Here is a 16747-nt window from a genome sequence, read left to right as displayed (position 1 = left end):
ATTAGAATTATCATGTAATTCATAGGAGAAAGAAGGATTTTTATGCAAAAATACACATCCTTATCCTTCCCCAGGGAGACAACCTTCGAGCGGACGGTTCCCAAAAGACGTCGTTCGGTCTTATGGCCATCGGAGATGCCGCCGGCCTTGGGCAGGACGCTGCCGCCATTGCCACGCAGGGGAGCCGGCCTCAGGGCCGGTCGCCGTTAACACAAGCTGGCCTAGCGCGCGGGTGCAGTTACTGCCGCACGGCCTCGGCCACGACGACCAATGGTGTTTGCCTAGTGCCGGCAGGCACCGCCGACGTCGGGGAGCACACAGGCACCCCCACTGCTCGGGTTGTGTCCTCCGCCGCCGTGGCGTGCGAGAAACCATCGTTGGCCTCTCCTCTGCCGCGCCAGGTGGCCGGCCCATGCGTGCGGGCGCTGTCGCCACAACAATTGTCCGCCTGGGACGAGTCGCCTCTGAATTTTCGGTAGGCATGGGCCGGCGAGCTTAGATGGCGGGAGGCCGAGGGCGATCACCACTGCCGCTCCGGCTTGAGGCCATGCCAATAGCACGGCATCATATGGAGATGTGCAGCAGCGCATAAACAGTAATGAAACACCATGACGGTGAACCCGGCGAAGATCCAGAAGTATGGAATCCATGATTGGAAAGGTTAGCAGTTACCTCGATCCAATGGTTCATTCTCGAACTTGCCACATCTTTGTTGAGTTCTTACCGTGTGAACTCTGTGAACTCGATTTGATATTGCAGTTTCTTCTGATCTTCTTTGTTCTTGGTCTAGTCTCCCTTCCAAGAGAACAGCCAGTGAGCACTGCGTGCGTGATATGTTGTCCTTCTCGTCTTGTTCTCGGCGAACTCTGAGGGAACAGTGATGGTCGAGAGGCACGCGTGTCTCTGTTCTTTCTCTTGTTCGCAGAGCAAAGTGCTGATAATGTGTTAAAGCGTGAATGGAAATGAACAAGATTTTGGAGAATTGTTGTTTTCATTGATCTCGGAAATATATTTATACAAGTGGAGAGGTGTTACGAAGAGACACGATTGTTCTCAAAAGACATGTCCTTTGGAACTAAAATTAACTGTCTAATCCGATTTACTAATCAGATGAGATCACTCGTAGAGTGACGCTTGTTCATATGGAAACATCCGTTCGCGTATAGGTGTCAGCGAAGCGGCCTCGGACCCGCTAATGAGCCGCGCGGGCCCGTGCCTCGTACTAATGGCGGGGCGACTTCGCCAGGTCCATAGACAGGGCTAGCCCATGTACGTCTATACACGGAGCGCAGGCGCGCAGCAGGCGGCAGGCAAGCTCACATGTGAACAGAGCGCCGCCTGTTCTTCTGTTCGCTCTTATGTCATGGAACATGGCATGTACCGTTTCAAAAGTAAAAGAACATGGCGTGTTCCGAGCTTCACCTGTCAGCGGCCAGCGGTTAAATGATCACGCGATTAGTACAAGAAATTACATACTACTACTACTACTAAAGCAGTTTAGTTATGCTTAAGTATCAGAGAAGAGGGAGATAATGAAAAGTACGCAGTGAAGTTATGCCATACCTTGTCTGGTCTAGATGAAGGGTTGATCCTTGATTGTAACTCAGGTCTGGTAACTTCGCTGCCAATTGAAATGGTACCAATATAGGCGCGTCTAGTAAAGTGGTATGCTCTCTCCTGCAATGCTCAGAACTTGAAAATGAACGGGCAACAGTAAAAAGTTTATCCTCAAGTGTTAGGTTGTAATGGATTACACGAACGGGAGAATAGCAAGTTAGCAACCCAAAACCAAAGTTACTCTGCTTTCATAGTATTTAGTATAAATTGATGCAGACATAAAGACTTATTTATGTACAAAAACTTCTGCATAGCTTAGAAGAAAACGGTCATCACTGTACAGGACACACCAACTAGTGCAGCAGGAGTATGTTCCGCTCATCTCTGAACTATCAGTATCGCATATCCTCATATAAGACTGTCAAGATGTTCTCCACTGCTCCCACCAAAAGACGTCTCTGGAGGTTTTGGCAGATCATCCAAACTGACCAAAGGCACGTTTGAAGTATGTGGCAGATCAACCACATCAGCTGAAGGCTCATTCACTGAAGAAGCATCTATCCCTGAAGGGTTTGTCAAGTCAGCCACGTCAACCAGAGGCTTATTAAGAGCAGAAGTATATGGTTCTGATGGTGTAGTCAGGTCAGCAATATCAACTAAAGGCTCATCCGCAGCAGAAGCATCGTCGTCTGAGGATGAGAGTGTACTAAACAGTCGAGTTGAGCCAATGCCAGCACCACTGTCAATACCCTCCAGATCAGAATTTTGTGCTTCAGAATCAGATGATTCAGCAAGCAAGGCTTCAAGGGACGGGCTGCTCTTATTTGTACCCTTTGCTGCGGAGGTCATGCCCAGCATGTCATCCTTAAACTCATAAAGCAAATCATAAACCTTTTGCAGCTCTTCCCCAGAAATTATTGTTGCAACAGGACGATCTCCAATGCCTGCAAGATCTTCAACGTAATTTCCTGATGTGTCATTCCCTGAAATAATAGGTTCTCTGGCAGGTGCTCCACTAAACGACTCCATACCCATGCTAATCGAACTTGAACAGGAATGTTCCCCATTCTGTTTTGAAAAACTCTCATCTAGACTCCAGTCCAAACTGCTGTTCTCAATCAATTTTTTATTGGAATCTGTAGCATGATACTGAGAAAATATAGAGTCCATCATCGAAGAAGGCCTAAATCCATTCTCTGTACTTTTCAGGCCACATTCCTCATCTGAGACTGCTGCTTTCGTATTATTAATATCACCACCCCTAGTTATGGGGGCATTACTGCTTGATCCTTCAAATTTTGCCCCAATGGGTACACTAGACAAAAAAATTCCCTCATCTGCATCGACTTCAAGAGCTCTCTTCACTAGAAGTTGACTGGCATTTTTTGAATTTTTATCAGCTCTAGCCGATGTTCTCTCAAAAGACAGTTTTTCAGCACCATCATTACCAAGGCATACCTCAGAAGTACCATTCTTACAAGAGCTAGCATTCCTTGCTGCAAGAAACTCCACCAAGGATATGGAAGATCTATTTCCATTCACCTCAACTCCACTATCAACAGGTTCAAAAGCTGTAGGAGGATCCAAAGGTCCAGTATTCACAACATATGGCATTGCATTCAAATTAGGACCATTGTTTTGTCTATTCACGCAACTTCCATCATCAATAGATTCCTCAATTGTATCAGTCTGTGAGGGAACACCCAATGGTTCTGTGATTGCAACAAATGCCACCTTTGATGTATTAATATCATCGTTCTGTTCATTTATCTCAACCCTGCTATCCAACATTTCCTTTGAGAGAGAATTATGTGGAGTTGTGTCAATATCCGGAGAAGATATGAAGCCACCGACCAAATTTGCATCACCAGATGCACCCAGAAATTGGTCAGCTGAACCATCTTTAGTGGACATCTCACAAGTTTTTCCAGGAGAAAGGGAACAACTGAAGGAATTACCGATATTTTCAGCACATAAATTACTGGTAGTGCAAACAGCAGGTTTCAAAGATGATGTTTCTTTGGTAGAAGTGAGTAATGCCTCCAATGCAGACGCCAATGCACCATTGATAGATACAGATTTTTTGCTCTTGGTGTTGCCAGCTGTGCTTTTCCTCGGAGTATCATCAGACCATGTGTGATCTTCACCATCACCACAAACTTCAGCTTGTTTCTTTTTTTCCACTTCGTCGTCATCATCATCATCATCTGGGAATTCAGGAACCTTGACAACTAAACCTGGGGAAGTTTTACGCTCCTTTTCAGAGGATAGAGCAGGCCCATCATGAAGGTTTCCATCAGTTAGCTCAGGTTGAGCAATAGAATCAGGGACCTTCACAAGTAGCCTTGGCACCACATTAGGCCCACGAAAATTAACATGGTTTCCATTAGTTATTACATTATAACAACAGGAATCATCTGACATAAAATCTGGCGCCCTGACAACTAAACCTGGCTTCCTGTCAGTTGTAGGAGTACTTTTATCATTAGCATCATTATGTGCTTCCTCCTGTGAGCTCGTTGTATTAGACATACCATCTGGTGCTGACCTAAATGCAGAAGAACCTCTCAAAGACTGAATATCCACAGAGAACGAATTAAACTGTTCCTCCAGTCGTTGAAGCCTTGCCTCAATGCTACCAAGGGGCTTTATCATGTTGTCCTCAAACCTTGAGCAATATAATTCCATCTTCTCTACCTTCAAGAGCAGAGTATCCAACTTTCTCTCAATATGATTACAAGGAGTAAAGTTTTCATTCACGAGGGGATTAGCAAGATGACCTGTGTTCAATTCTCGCTGGTCCTTCACTGATGGCGCTTGTGTACTTTCTAATGTTTGTACAGGTAATGGATGAAAATCGGGGTCCTTGAACTGGAACTCACCTTCGCTACTTTTTTCATCAGATGCTGCACCACCAATTATAGGGCTCATTCCACTTTCTATCCCTGCAGACGTATATCTTGAATCGTTTGTGCTACGCAGCCCTGCTTCCTGTGTAACCCTTTCACATGTGCGGCCCTCTTGATTCCTTGATCCATCAGAAAAATAACTGTCATCAATTTTCAAATTCCTTGATTTAGACATTTGCATAAGGCCAGGAACAAGCATTGCCAGCAAAGAACTGCCTCCCATGTTTACAGGACCTCTTACTGAATCATCATTGGTGAACTCAACAGGATCCGCAAATACGTAGATCTCCTCAATGTGCACTGATGTCTTTGACTGAAGTGATAGAAGACGGATCGTAAGAGATACACATGGGTTCACATCAGTCATCTCGGCAGTAGCTTCATAGTGTGCCTGCAATACATATAATAACAAAAGATAAGAAAGATGTTTTTACTACATCCAAAGTTGCAACTTGTAAGTCTGCCTGCTCATCAATCCCACTTCACTAAACGTACCGCTAACAAAAAGGCTGTAGATCCTTTGAAATGAACTCAATAAGAAACTCCGAACAAAGAAAAACCATCCTTATTTTATCTAACAAACTCACACAAAGTATTAAAAATCACACAACTGATCTAGTTATCTCTGGTATTCAATATCTATTATCTCCCAACGCTTACTCATTTCATGTCAGAGTCAGAGGTCTACAGAAAATTTAATATCTCTCAGTTTGACAAATCTACAATGTGCATTCAAATCAATTTTTTCATGATGTTGTAGATTGGATTAATTCTACAGGTTCGACAAAGTTCAGGAGATCTATGTCAAAACCACTGCCAGTAGAAACTTTCAGTGATAAATAAGTATTAACTAATGTTTATTGTGCAGAACCAAAAAATAATTACATACCAGAGTATTTTCTTGGCAGGTTCGAATCACATTCCTATCTTCAGATTCTAGTGTTTTATTTCGTGCAGGAGATTCTGGAATCTTGACATCAATCCAACTATCTTCATCACTACCACTGCTTACACTTTTTGCCTCATGTTCACGCTTGTCACTGTTTAAAGCACTGCCAGTCCACTGAGACATAATTTCTTCACCACAGGGCTGCGGTTCTTTAACAGCAAGTCCACAACGCACAGTGCATAGATAATCCTTGCTGGTACCCTTTGCATCAGGAGAGTGGTATAGTTCATATATCCGAGCTGTGCTTCGCACATATACCCTGTGAATCTCATACTTTCCCCTGAAACTAACTGGATAAAATCCTTGAATAAGTCTGGCGCATAACAAAATGACTTTGTTTTTTGATGAAAAGCATATATATTAATTTAGCGACATGATGCCGCAATGACGGTGATTGTATCACCTAATACAGAGTTTATGGATGTCAACAAAGGACAGCTGCTTACATGGAGGGGATTTGTACATGTAGACAGGGATTCATGGATATATTTCAAGTCATTTTGGATGTCCTAGCCAACCAAAATGACTTGAAATATATCCACAAAAGGTACTGTGGTATTTATAGAATGAAATGAAAATCAACTTCAAGTATGTATACAGAATGAGAATGCAACTGTCTAGAAATTTGCACTACTAAAGGCTTCCATAGGAATTCAACAGTTCAAATGTTCAATAGAACATGCCAAAACCAGTAATGATGAACAGGCCAAAACCAGTAATGACGCTATCAAAGTAGAATTGGGAACAATGCCATAATCAGATTCCAGATTCCATGTTAAAGTAGAATCCGACAATGTCAATGTTAAGTTATAGTAAATGTAACACACCAGCTAATGTAATTTCTGAAGTATCATACCATCTGAAACTACCAATTACTGTTGCTATGATCGTGGACTGAATAAGAAGCATCAGATTGTTATATGTAAGTAACCACCACTCCTTCAACAGAAAATGGACCCACTATATCTCACATAGTGTCTAGTGATCATACATCAACTTCAGTAGTCTGTACCAACATTATGAGCAGGGTCTGTGCATCTCAACAAGACCTTAAAGTTCATTAGTTTAACAGCACGTAAGATTAACAAAGGGATCCCAAAGCATCAATAAAAATCAATACACGTCTAGATGGCCCGGCCGTTACTGTTACACTGTTACCCTGTTCATCATTGTCGCTTCCTCTCCTCCTCCCCTCTGCGGCGCGCATGTGCTCAAAGTTTACAGGCCGCTTCGAGACCTTTCGTTTCCCATCCGTAAAAGAGCCCGGCCAAAAAATAAAAACTTCCAAATCCTCGAACCAGCCTCCATGCCAGCACCTCACCCACACAACGCTCGCCTTCGCCGCCGGTGTCGCGTCCAGGGCAGCCGGGTGTCTCGGCCACCGTCATCTTCAGCCCCCAACAGGCGCCGCACCTGCGACAGCCGCAGGTTCGGACCCCTCTCTGCTGCATCCCCACGGTGACGGCGACTGCTGCCCGAGCAACGCGCCGCCGCACGCCGGTTGCCCAGGCCCTCTCGACGGAACCTTCTTCGGCGACGAGCGCCCCACCAGGTATGCCCACCACTTCCCTTGCCGTACTGCTGCGCAAAGCCAGAGCACCCAAACCCTAACCTATCGACGGGACCTTCTTCGGCGGCGACGAGCGCCCCAACAGGTATGCCCACCCCTTCCCTTGCCGTACTGCTGCGCGAAGCCAAAGCACCCAAACCCTAACCTATGCTATTTGGTTATTTCTATTCGTCTCTCATCTGATTACTGGATTTACAATCGTGTTATGCCTACTACCAACTTTGTTTTTTCCCAAAATTTATCGACCATGCATGCCTGTGAATTTACAGAGGTCCCCAGCTCAACCAGGTTACAACACATCGGACCTAGACGCGACAACTTCAGCCAATCCTCGATTGGTATGCCTGGCTGCTCCACTCCATCATATTCTACCAGTGTTCGACTTCATCTATGCAGCTCAGGGTATGTATGCACTTCTCAGCACCGATTTTGAGCAGCAATGCTATTGAAATACGCATCAGGTGGCTTTAGGTCCTCTACTTTGATTTACTCCACGGCCATGATTTCGTCCTGTGTTTGATGCTTTTGGCAGTATGCCACTATCCTATTGCTTAGCCAATGTGTGCATCCCTGTATTGGTTCAAATCCATGTTGTTCATGTTGGTTCATTTCTAAAACTGTTAGGATTGTGAATATGTCTTGGATTTTCTTATTTTTTGGGGCATCAAAATTGACCCATTTTACATCTTCCTCTCTTGCATTGTGCTGAGAAATTGGCTGATCTTTCCGAATGTGTGAACTCCATACTTCACAGTGGTGTACATGAATATGTCTTGGATTTCCTTTTTCTTCTTGATGTAGCTCTTTGCTAATTGGCGTGTTCTAAGTAGTTTATTGTGCAAAGTAGTCTGCAGTATCATTGCAGTAATTTGAAAATGTTCTTGCAGGTTAACTGCATCGCATCACCGAACATACGACCTATTAAGTTCCATCTGCTATGGAGTGTTCATATCCCTTCTCATTGTTCCATGACATCCATTGGTAGCAAGCAGCATTTTGGACATATATTTTCTGTAAATGCGTTGGCTTCCTCTGAAACTGAGACATATATGCGGCATTAGGGGTACTCACTAATTGCCCTTGAAATCCCAGACAAAGGACTGTTCTTCCAGATGTAGTACATGGTTCGATGACTAAACAAAAAAAGTTTTACCGTCAAGCTAGATTTGATTTGTCCATTGTTTGGTTTGAGTTGTGACATAATGATTAAAATACATGTCGTCCACCTGCAAGGTACCGCTATCCATGAATCACAGCTGGATGCATTCATGCAAAACTATATCAACCAGAAAGGTATACCTCAGGATTTCATCTTCCATTGCAACGAATAATTAGCAGCAGACTTTGTCTATGCCTGACGTTGCATCCACTTCAGACAATGCCTACAATGATGACAGCTTCACATTTACCGGATGGCAAACGTTGTGGTAATTATATGCATTTATGTTGTATTTTTCTTTCAAAAACTTCCCATTAGCTTATTGCCATGGATGAACTGTGCTTCCTGTACTTTCATTTTATTTTTGTATGGGCTGCTTCTATTTCTTGGATGTAGTTGTGCCCTTCCTTTGTTTACCAGCTTACTTATTACTTCTTCTCCAGTGATTCTCCTTTAGCAGTTTAGTTTCCTATTGTTCTACTTGATCTGTTTATGCACCGCATGCTGAAATAGCGCTCCTTCCATCGCGTCGAAGAATTAGGCATGTACTTATGTTCGTGGATGACAATGACCCCACATCAATACCTGCTGATCTTTTTCCTAATGATAGAAATGTATTAATTGTAATAGACCAGCAGCCACCTCCTAATGAAACAAATTCTGCCCATTCTGGTGATTCTCTTTATTTATGGTTCTGTCACTTTTTATTATCTCAATTGCCTTTCTGGTGCTATATCATGTGCAATTCTACCATATCCAATTTATTTGCCTACTCCTGTGCCTTTCTTTTTTTTTTGCTCCTCAATTTTTTTGGTAATGGGGATTGATCTGTTTTCCCTTCTCAAACTGTTATAATTTTCTTGCAGAGCATGTCTCAGGTTCTAATTATTTCAATGGTGGTCAGGGGTGCAGAAAGCGCAGGGGATCTGTTCCTCTACAAAGACATTAAGGTGAATTTAGCAGAGCTATGAATACTCATTCTAAGTTCATGTTTGCCCTTTAACTCTTTTGTTTCTTTGTATGTATGTCACACAGAACACAATGCTCGATCTTCACATTCATCTCGCTGTGCCCGACGACTCAGCTCTTCAAACACTATACAAACATGCCGACAACATGTGCTGCCAGCAACTCTTGGACTGCTGCTAGTGTTAGTCGTTGAATTCTCACTCTTGGTAGTAGGAGAATTCTTACTCTCATCGAGAGAGGATGACACTAGGAGTTGGGGCAATTTTCTTGTCTATTTCTCACACAAGCTCACACAAATGCCATACCAACCTGAGGGGTTGGGGTTACATATTTATAGGCTGCTAGCCAGCCAAGCATATGCCAAGATGCTAGTCTAAGATGCTAATATGCTGTCCTAGCTAAGATGCTGTCCTCTAGTCTAAGATGCTGTCCTCTAGTCTAAGATGCTGTCCTAAAAACAGAAAAACAGCCACAAGGACCATGTGAGCAACAACAGCCCGACAAAGACCAGCCACACATGACTTATCCATCATTCTCCCCCTAAGTCTTGTGCGTCGTCTTGTGGGAGAGTTGAACCATCCCGGTCCTGGAGCAGAGCTCAAGGAACTTGATCCTCCCAAGGGGCTTGGTGAGCAGGTCTGCAAGCTGGTCCTTGGTGTTGATGTAGTTCGCCTTGATGCTCCCTTCCTCCAAACAGCCTCGGATGAAGTGGTACCTCACCCGGATGTGCTTGCTGCGTTCGTGGAACACGGGGTTCTTTGCCAGGGCCAGAGCGGACTTGCTGTCCACCCTGAGCTCCACCGCTCTAGTGTCTCTGCCGAGGAGATCAAGCAGTCGAGCGAGCCAGAGCGCCTGAGTCGAAGCGGTGGAGGCCGCTATGTACTCGGCCTCGCAGCTGGACAGGGCCACCACCTGCTGCTTGACCGACTGCCAGCTAACGAGGCACTTGCCGAGGAAGAAGAGGATCCGGCTCGTGCTCTTGCTGGTGTCGATGTCGCCGACGTGGTCGCTGTCGCTGTACCCGACGAAGTGTGCCGCCCCAGGACACCTCGGGTAGTAGAGGCCGTGGTCGAGAGTCCCCGCAACGTAGCGGATGATCCTCTTCACAGCCTGCTGGTGCTCCGTCGTCGGTCGCTGCATGAACCGACTAACGTAGCCGACGGAGAATGCCAAGTCCGGCCGTGTGTGGGCGAGGTAGCGAAGGCTCCCCACAAGGCGCCGGTACTGTGTAGCGTCCACCTCCTCCGTTGTGCTATCGCGGCTCAGCTTCAGCCTCTCCTCCATCGGAGTGAGAGCTGGGTTGTAGTCGGTGAGCCCAGCTAGCTCAACGACGCGCTTGGCGTACGCGGTCTGTCGAAGCGTGATCCCGGAGTCATCCTGGTGCACCTCGATTCCCAGGTAGGAGAGAGGCCCCAGGTCACTCATCTGGAAGGTGGCCTTCATCTCTTCCTTGAATGCCGCCACCTCCGCATCCTTGGTGCCGGTGATCACCAAGTCGTCGACGTAGACACCCACCAGCAGGGCATTTCCTCCATTGCCCCGTCGGTAGATGGCCGCCTCGTGCGGGCTTTGCTCGAAGCCCATCCCTTTTAGCGTGGAATCCAACTTGGCATTCCACGCCCTCGGTGCCTGCCGCAAGCCATAGAGGATCGCAAATCCCGGTGGCTGGTGCACGTAGACCTCCTCCTTCAAGTCGCCGTTAAGGAACGCCGACTTGACGTCCATGTGGTGAACACGCCAGCCCTCCTGGGCAGCTAGCGCAAGGAGGAGTCGCACGGACTCCATCCGTGCCACGGGAGCAAAAGCATCGTCGAAGTCGACCCCCTCCTGCTGCACGAAACCTCGTGCCACCAAGCGAGCCTTGTGCTTGACGATGGCGCCGGCTTCATCCCTCTTCAACTTGTACACCCACTTAAGGGTGATCGCGCGGTGACCACGAGGAAGGTCAGCAAGCTCCCAAGTGCAGTTCTTCTCAACCGCATCCATCTCCAACTACATCGCGGCGCGCCATGCCGCGTGTCTCTCGGCCTCTGCAAACGACCGAGGCTCGCCGTTGTCACACGCAAGGTGCAACTGCGCCTCCAGGTCGTGAGGCACCGGTCCTGGCACCGGCTGGTCGCCGAGAAGGTTCTCCACCGTACAGTACCGCAACGGCTCGCCGTCGTGGTACGCGTCGACGCGCTCCTCGTCGTGAGAGAGCGGAGTAGCGAGCTCAACCGGGCCGTGCTCGACACGAGCTGGTGGTGGAGTAGACGTGCCCGGAGTGGTGCCTGTCGGTGCTGGAGTGCGTGGCGTTGCCGGCTGTGGTGGAGCCGGCGAAGAGCTCATCGCAGCCGAGGTCCTGGCTGTAGAGCGTGGTGCTGTCGGAGTAGAAGGTGCCGGGGTCGGTGGAGGCTCGGAGACTGGGGTAGACGCGCTCGCCGAAGAAGAACTGCCTACTCCCCCAGCTCCCTCGAAGTGGACGTACTCAACAGTGAAGTCGTCGTACGTCGGAGCCGAGCCGTCGTCCACTGCCTTGTCCCACGCCCATCCTCGCCCTTCGTCGAACACAACGTCGCGCGCCGTGCGCACATGCTGTGTCTTCGGGTCGAGGATGCGGTAGGCCTTCGAGCCCTCCGCGTAGCCGATGAACACTCCCAGAGTGCTCCTGTCGTCGAGCTTGCTGATGTGGCCAAGCTCCTTGGCGAATGCGAGGCAGCCGATGACCCGCAAGTGGGAGACCATCGGCTTGCGCCCATGCCAAGCCTCGTACGGCGTCCTGCCGTCGAGCGCCTTGGTAGGCGAGCGGTTGAGGATGTAGACGGCCGTCACCACCGCCTCTCCCCAGAAGATAGCCGGTATCCCCCTCTGCTTGAGGAGGGCCCGAGCCATCCCCACAACCTTCTGGTTGTGCCGCTCGACGACGCCGTTCTGCTGCAGGCTGTACGGCGCGGAGTAGTGGCGTTGAATGCCCTCGTCAGCACAGTACGACGCGAATTCAGCCGCCGTGAATTCGCCGCCGTTGTCGGTGCGCAGCACGCGTAGCTTGCGGCCGCACTCCGCCTCTGCAGCAGCCTGCACGCGCCTGATGGCGTCCGCAGCCTCTCTCTTGCTGCCGAGGACCATCACCCACATGTAGCGGGAGAGGTCGTCGACGAGCAGCAGGAAGTAGCGTCGTCCTCCCGGTGTGGCCGGTGTCACCGGGCCACACAAGTCCCCGTGCATAAGCTCAAGCCTCTCCTTGGCTCGAAAGCTCGCCCGCTGGGGAAAGGGGAGTCGCCTCTGCTTCATCAACACGCAGACGTCGCAGAGCTGCTCCACATGGTCGAGGCACGGCAGGCTTCGCACCATCTTCGTGGCACTGAGCCGCTTCAGGGCCTCAAAGTGAAGGTGCCCGAAACGCTCGTGCCACTGCCACGCCTCGTCGTCCTGACGAGCAGCGAGACAGAGGGGTTATGCCACCTGCACGTTAAGGACGTAGAGTCGATTTGCGCTTCTGGATACCTTGGCAAGAAGGCGACGACGACGATCCCAAATCCTCATGACTCCGTCCTCAACCACCACGTGCGAACCGTTCTCATCCAGCTGTCCCAAGCTGATGATGGAGTTCCTCAACGCGGGGATGTAGTAGACTCCGGTGAGCAGCCTGTGCTCACCAGACACGGTGGTGAAGATGACGGAGCCGACGCCCTTGATCTCCACGCCGGAGGCATCCCCAAACTTGACGGAGCCTCGTACGCCAGAGTCAAGCTCGGTGAAGAACTCCCGTCGACCGGTCATGTGATGGGTGGCGCCGGTGTCGAGGCACCACCCGTCAGTCTTGTCGTTGCCGGAGCTGTCGCCGAGGAGGGCGTGTGCTTTTGGCTCGTCGAGGTGGAGGAGAGCCGCTGCGGCCGGTGCCGCTGGAGGTAGCTCGATGCTGGCATGTGCCATGAATAGAGCCGGCTCCTCCTCCTCCGCCTGTGCGACGTGGGCCTGGCCGCGTCGTGGCTGTCGACAGCCTTGGCCCAATGGCCAAGCTGGCTGCAGTTGCAGCAGGTGTCGTCTCGTGCCGGCTTGTGCCTGCCGGCGACGCCGCCCTGGGCGCCTCTGCGGGCATCACCCTCGGCACGTCCTCGCGCCCCGGCCTGGGCGTCTCTGCGCGCCTTGCGCGGCTTGCCACGCTTGCGGCCGTCTGTCGTGGAAGAAGGCTCCCCCTTCCTCCGGTCACCCTGGCTGGCAAGCCACTGCTCCCGAGTGAGAAGGAGCTTCCCGCCAGTGGTGATGGGCCCCGAGAGGGACTGTGGCTCATCACTGTCGACGACCTTGAGGCGACCTATCGCCTCCTCGATCGACATCGTGGAGAGATCCAGCAGCGACTCGATCGAACGAGCCATCTGCTTGTACTTCTCGGGGACGCAGCGGAAGAACTTTTCGACAGCTCTCTCCTCGCCGTAGGTGTCGTCGCCGAACTGCACCATCTTCTGCAACAGAGTGTTGAGACGGAGAGCAAAGTCATCAACGTCCTCACCTGGCTTGAAGGCCAGGTTCTCCCACTCCTTGCGAAGTGCCTGCAGCGTGGACTTGCGGGCGCGGTCGCTGCCGATGCGTGCCGCAGCGATGGCGTCCCAAGCCTCCTTGGCAGTCCGCTTGCTGGTAAGCGAGAACTGCATCTCGGGCGGGACTGCAGCGATGAGAGCATCCAGCACCCGTCGATCTAGGTCGTAGTCGACGTCGCCGTACCGGACTGCCTCCCACATGTGCCGCACCTGGAGCTTTACCCTCATCACCGCAGCCCACTCGACGTAGTTGGTCTTGGTGAGGGTGGGCCACCCACCGCCGGGACCGACGTCCCTGACAACAGCCTGGAGCCCGTGGTAACCACGGTACCGATCCGGGGAGAGAGAGCCACGCTGCCTGTGAAGGCCGCGCTCTCCATTGACCCGTCGGTACCGATCCGGGGAGAGAGAGCCATGCTGCCTGTGAAAGCCGCGCTCTCCATCGACCCGTCCGCCACCGTTGCCGTGCGCGCCTCCTCCAAGAGCGTCGCCGCCGTGCACGCCTCCTCCAGGAGCGCCACCGCCGTGCGCGCCTCCTTCAGGAACGTCGCCGCCGTGCGCGCCTCCTCCAGGAAAGCCGCCGGCGCGTCTGCGCCTGTCTGGGCTGCCGCCGCGCTCGTGCGCGTGCGCGGCTGCCCCAGGGCGCCACTGCCGTGCGCGCCTCCTCCAGGAGCGCCGCCAGCGCGTCCGCGCCTGTCTGGGCTGCCGCCACGCTCGTGGGCGTGCGCGGCTGCCCACTGCGCCGCCCGCGCTCGCGCTGCCTCCCTCTCTAGCAGCTCGAGGTCCGCGTCGGCGGTGTCGTCAGCGGAAATGGAGCTGCTGATGCTGCCGCGCAGAGCCTCGACCTCCGCTGCCGCCGCACGCGCTGCATTCGCCGCCGCCGCCGCCACTTCCGCCTCCGCTCTGGCTGCTGCCAGCTCCGCCGCTGCCAACCTCGACGCCCTTGCCGCCGCCGCAGCGGTCTCTGCCGCTACTCGCTCGCGTTCCTCTGCTGCGGCAAGTTCGGCCTCCTACCGATGCCGCGTGCTCGAGGCGACCGAGCGCTGAGACTGCCCTGCGGACATGACGCGCTACCGGGGGGCTGCTGCGTGGGGAGAGGGCTGCTTCAGACGAGCTGGGAGAGGAGTGAACAGGAGCGGACGGAGCTGCTGCTACTCTCAGCTGGGGCTGTTGCGAGGCTGGGCAAGGGGATGAGCAGGAGATGCTCAGGCTACAGGATACTACGGCTCTGATACCACTTGTTAGTCGCTGAATTCTCACTCTTGGTAGTAGGAGAATTCTTACTCTCATCGAGAGAGGATGACACTAGGAGTTGGGGCAATTTTCTTGTCTATTTTTCACACAAGCTCACACAAATGTCATACCAACCTGAGGGGTTGGGGTTACATATTTATAGGCTGCTAGCCAGCCAAGCATATGCCAAGATGCTAGTCTAAGATGCTAATATGCTGTCCTAGCTAAGATGCTGTCCTCTAGTCTAAGATGCTGTCATCTAAGATGCTGTCCTCTTGTCTAAGATGCTGTCCTAAAAACAGAAAAACAGCCACAAGGACCATGTGAGCAACAACAGCCCCACAAAGACCAGCCACACATGACTTATCCATCAGCTAGCCAATCGACACCAACGTACGTTCACACACTACAACGATCTTTTTCAGAAAAATCAACCCGACGTTTGTTAGTTCTACTCCAAGCTATTCATGCTACATACCCTATGCCTCGCCTCACATTTCATTTGTGTAATTCTCCCCAATGTATTTACTATCATATAGTCAAATATCTTACTGAAATTCGTTATAGCTGCAAGTGTATAGCACACTTATGACACTTACTGCCACCGAAACACATATTCCCATCCACCGTTTGTATTAAAATGCGCACATGCATCTTGATGTCAGACTTCTAATTTGCTATTTTGTATCATGTTCTTTCACACTCATCTGCTTATATTGAACATTTATTTCACCAGTAGATCATCAGATAACTTAATACAAAGTTTCTCTAAAAAAAATTAATTACACTGACTAGAAATCACTTTCTCCAGATTCCACGACGAACAAAAACCTAGGAATTGAACAGTGGAGCTTCCCACCTCTTGCACCAGAAGTGCAATAATATTTTCATCCTCCTCTTGCTAATTTGATTATATTCTACTGTTTAATAGAAATGGTACAGGTCTATCTGAATTGAGCTTCAGGTTATAGGGTCTGCTACCATAACGAAAACTTACTTTGTCCGCTCCTTTATTCTCTTATGATTATGATACTTCTCATATTCTCACTTCAAACATATAGTACTAGAATACATGCTCCGCGGCAATGCGCGGAGGGCCAACTAGTTAATACGATACTTCCAGCCCAATGGAACAATCACAGCACTAGATCCCCAGAACCCAAACAGTCGATGGCCAATTCGGTTTAGATAGTACAAGCTTACTAGATTTTGCCCGCTCAGACAATGTCCGACGCAAGTAGCAACACAGCAACTCCCAACAGAGCACGCAGCCGCATCCGATCAACGATTCGACTAACGCGAGCACAGCAATTCGAAACAAACCTCCAGATTTTGACTAGGCTGGTACTACCGAAGACAAAGCAAGGACTCACCAGTGACCTCGCAGGGGCAGGGAGCCATGTCGCCGGCCGACTGGTGGCAGAGCACGACGCCCGCCAGTGACGCCTCCGCGTCGTCCTCGGAGGTCTCGAACGAGACAGCGTCCTCCACGGTCCCGCCGGCGGGACCGGGGGCCCACGTGCTGGTCGCCGTCCAGGGCCGTCCGCCGGGCTCGTTGCCTCCCGATCCCGACGCCCCCATCTCGCACCTCCTCCTCCGGGTGTTGTGCTTGTGCCGGTGCGTGCGCTCGCCGCTCGCTTCGGTGGCTTCGATCCACCTTCGACTTGTCGAGCGATCTACCAGTAGCTTTCGCTATACGCGAATCTAGTGGTGACTCTGACTGACGGACTGTGGATCTAAGCTTCGTAGGCCCTTGTGGACTTGTGGTTTTTGTTTGGGCCGTATGCCTGTTTCCCCGTTAATAACTTACTTGAAATAACATGGGCCATAAGGCCTGATAGCTCCATTTGGCCCGTTTAGGTCGTCAAAATCGTTATCCACACG

At 50.5% G+C, this 16747-nt stretch overlaps 1 protein-coding gene across 1 annotated transcript; it reads right to left on the bottom strand.

Annotated features, from left to right (window-relative positions):
* Positions 1-1774: 1774 nt before the first annotated feature.
* LOC136550302 (uncharacterized) lies at positions 1775-16568 on the bottom strand. Its single transcript, XM_066541833.1, has 3 exons — positions 16237-16568; positions 5356-5705; positions 1775-4857 (listed from the first exon to the last, which is right to left on the bottom strand). Exons 1-3 carry the CDS (start codon positions 16442-16444, stop codon positions 1966-1968), a joined length of 3450 nt encoding a protein of 1149 aa, XP_066397930.1. The 5' UTR covers positions 16445-16568; the 3' UTR covers positions 1775-1965.
* Positions 16569-16747: the final 179 nt, after the last annotated feature.

The sequence above is a fragment of the Miscanthus floridulus genome, chromosome 4 (assembly GCF_019320115.1).
Source record: "Miscanthus floridulus cultivar M001 chromosome 4, ASM1932011v1, whole genome shotgun sequence".
Taxonomy (NCBI): Eukaryota; Viridiplantae; Streptophyta; class Magnoliopsida; order Poales; family Poaceae; genus Miscanthus; species Miscanthus floridulus.
Note: the sequence above shows the minus strand (reverse complement) of the source record. Positions and strands in the feature narration are given on the sequence as shown.

Coding starts and splice junctions, on each gene's coding strand:
- LOC136550302 (XM_066541833.1), bottom strand. CDS start 16,444: ATGGGGGCGTCGGGATCGGGAGGCAACGAGCCCGGCGGACGGCCCTGG. Junction 5,706..16,236: donor CTGCCCCTGCGAGGTCACTG/GTGAGTCCTTGC, acceptor GATTTTATCCAG/TTAGTTTCAGGGGAAAGTAT. Junction 4,858..5,355: donor CCTGCCAAGAAAATACTCTG/GTATGTAATTAT, acceptor TATGTATTGCAG/GCACACTATGAAGCTACTGC.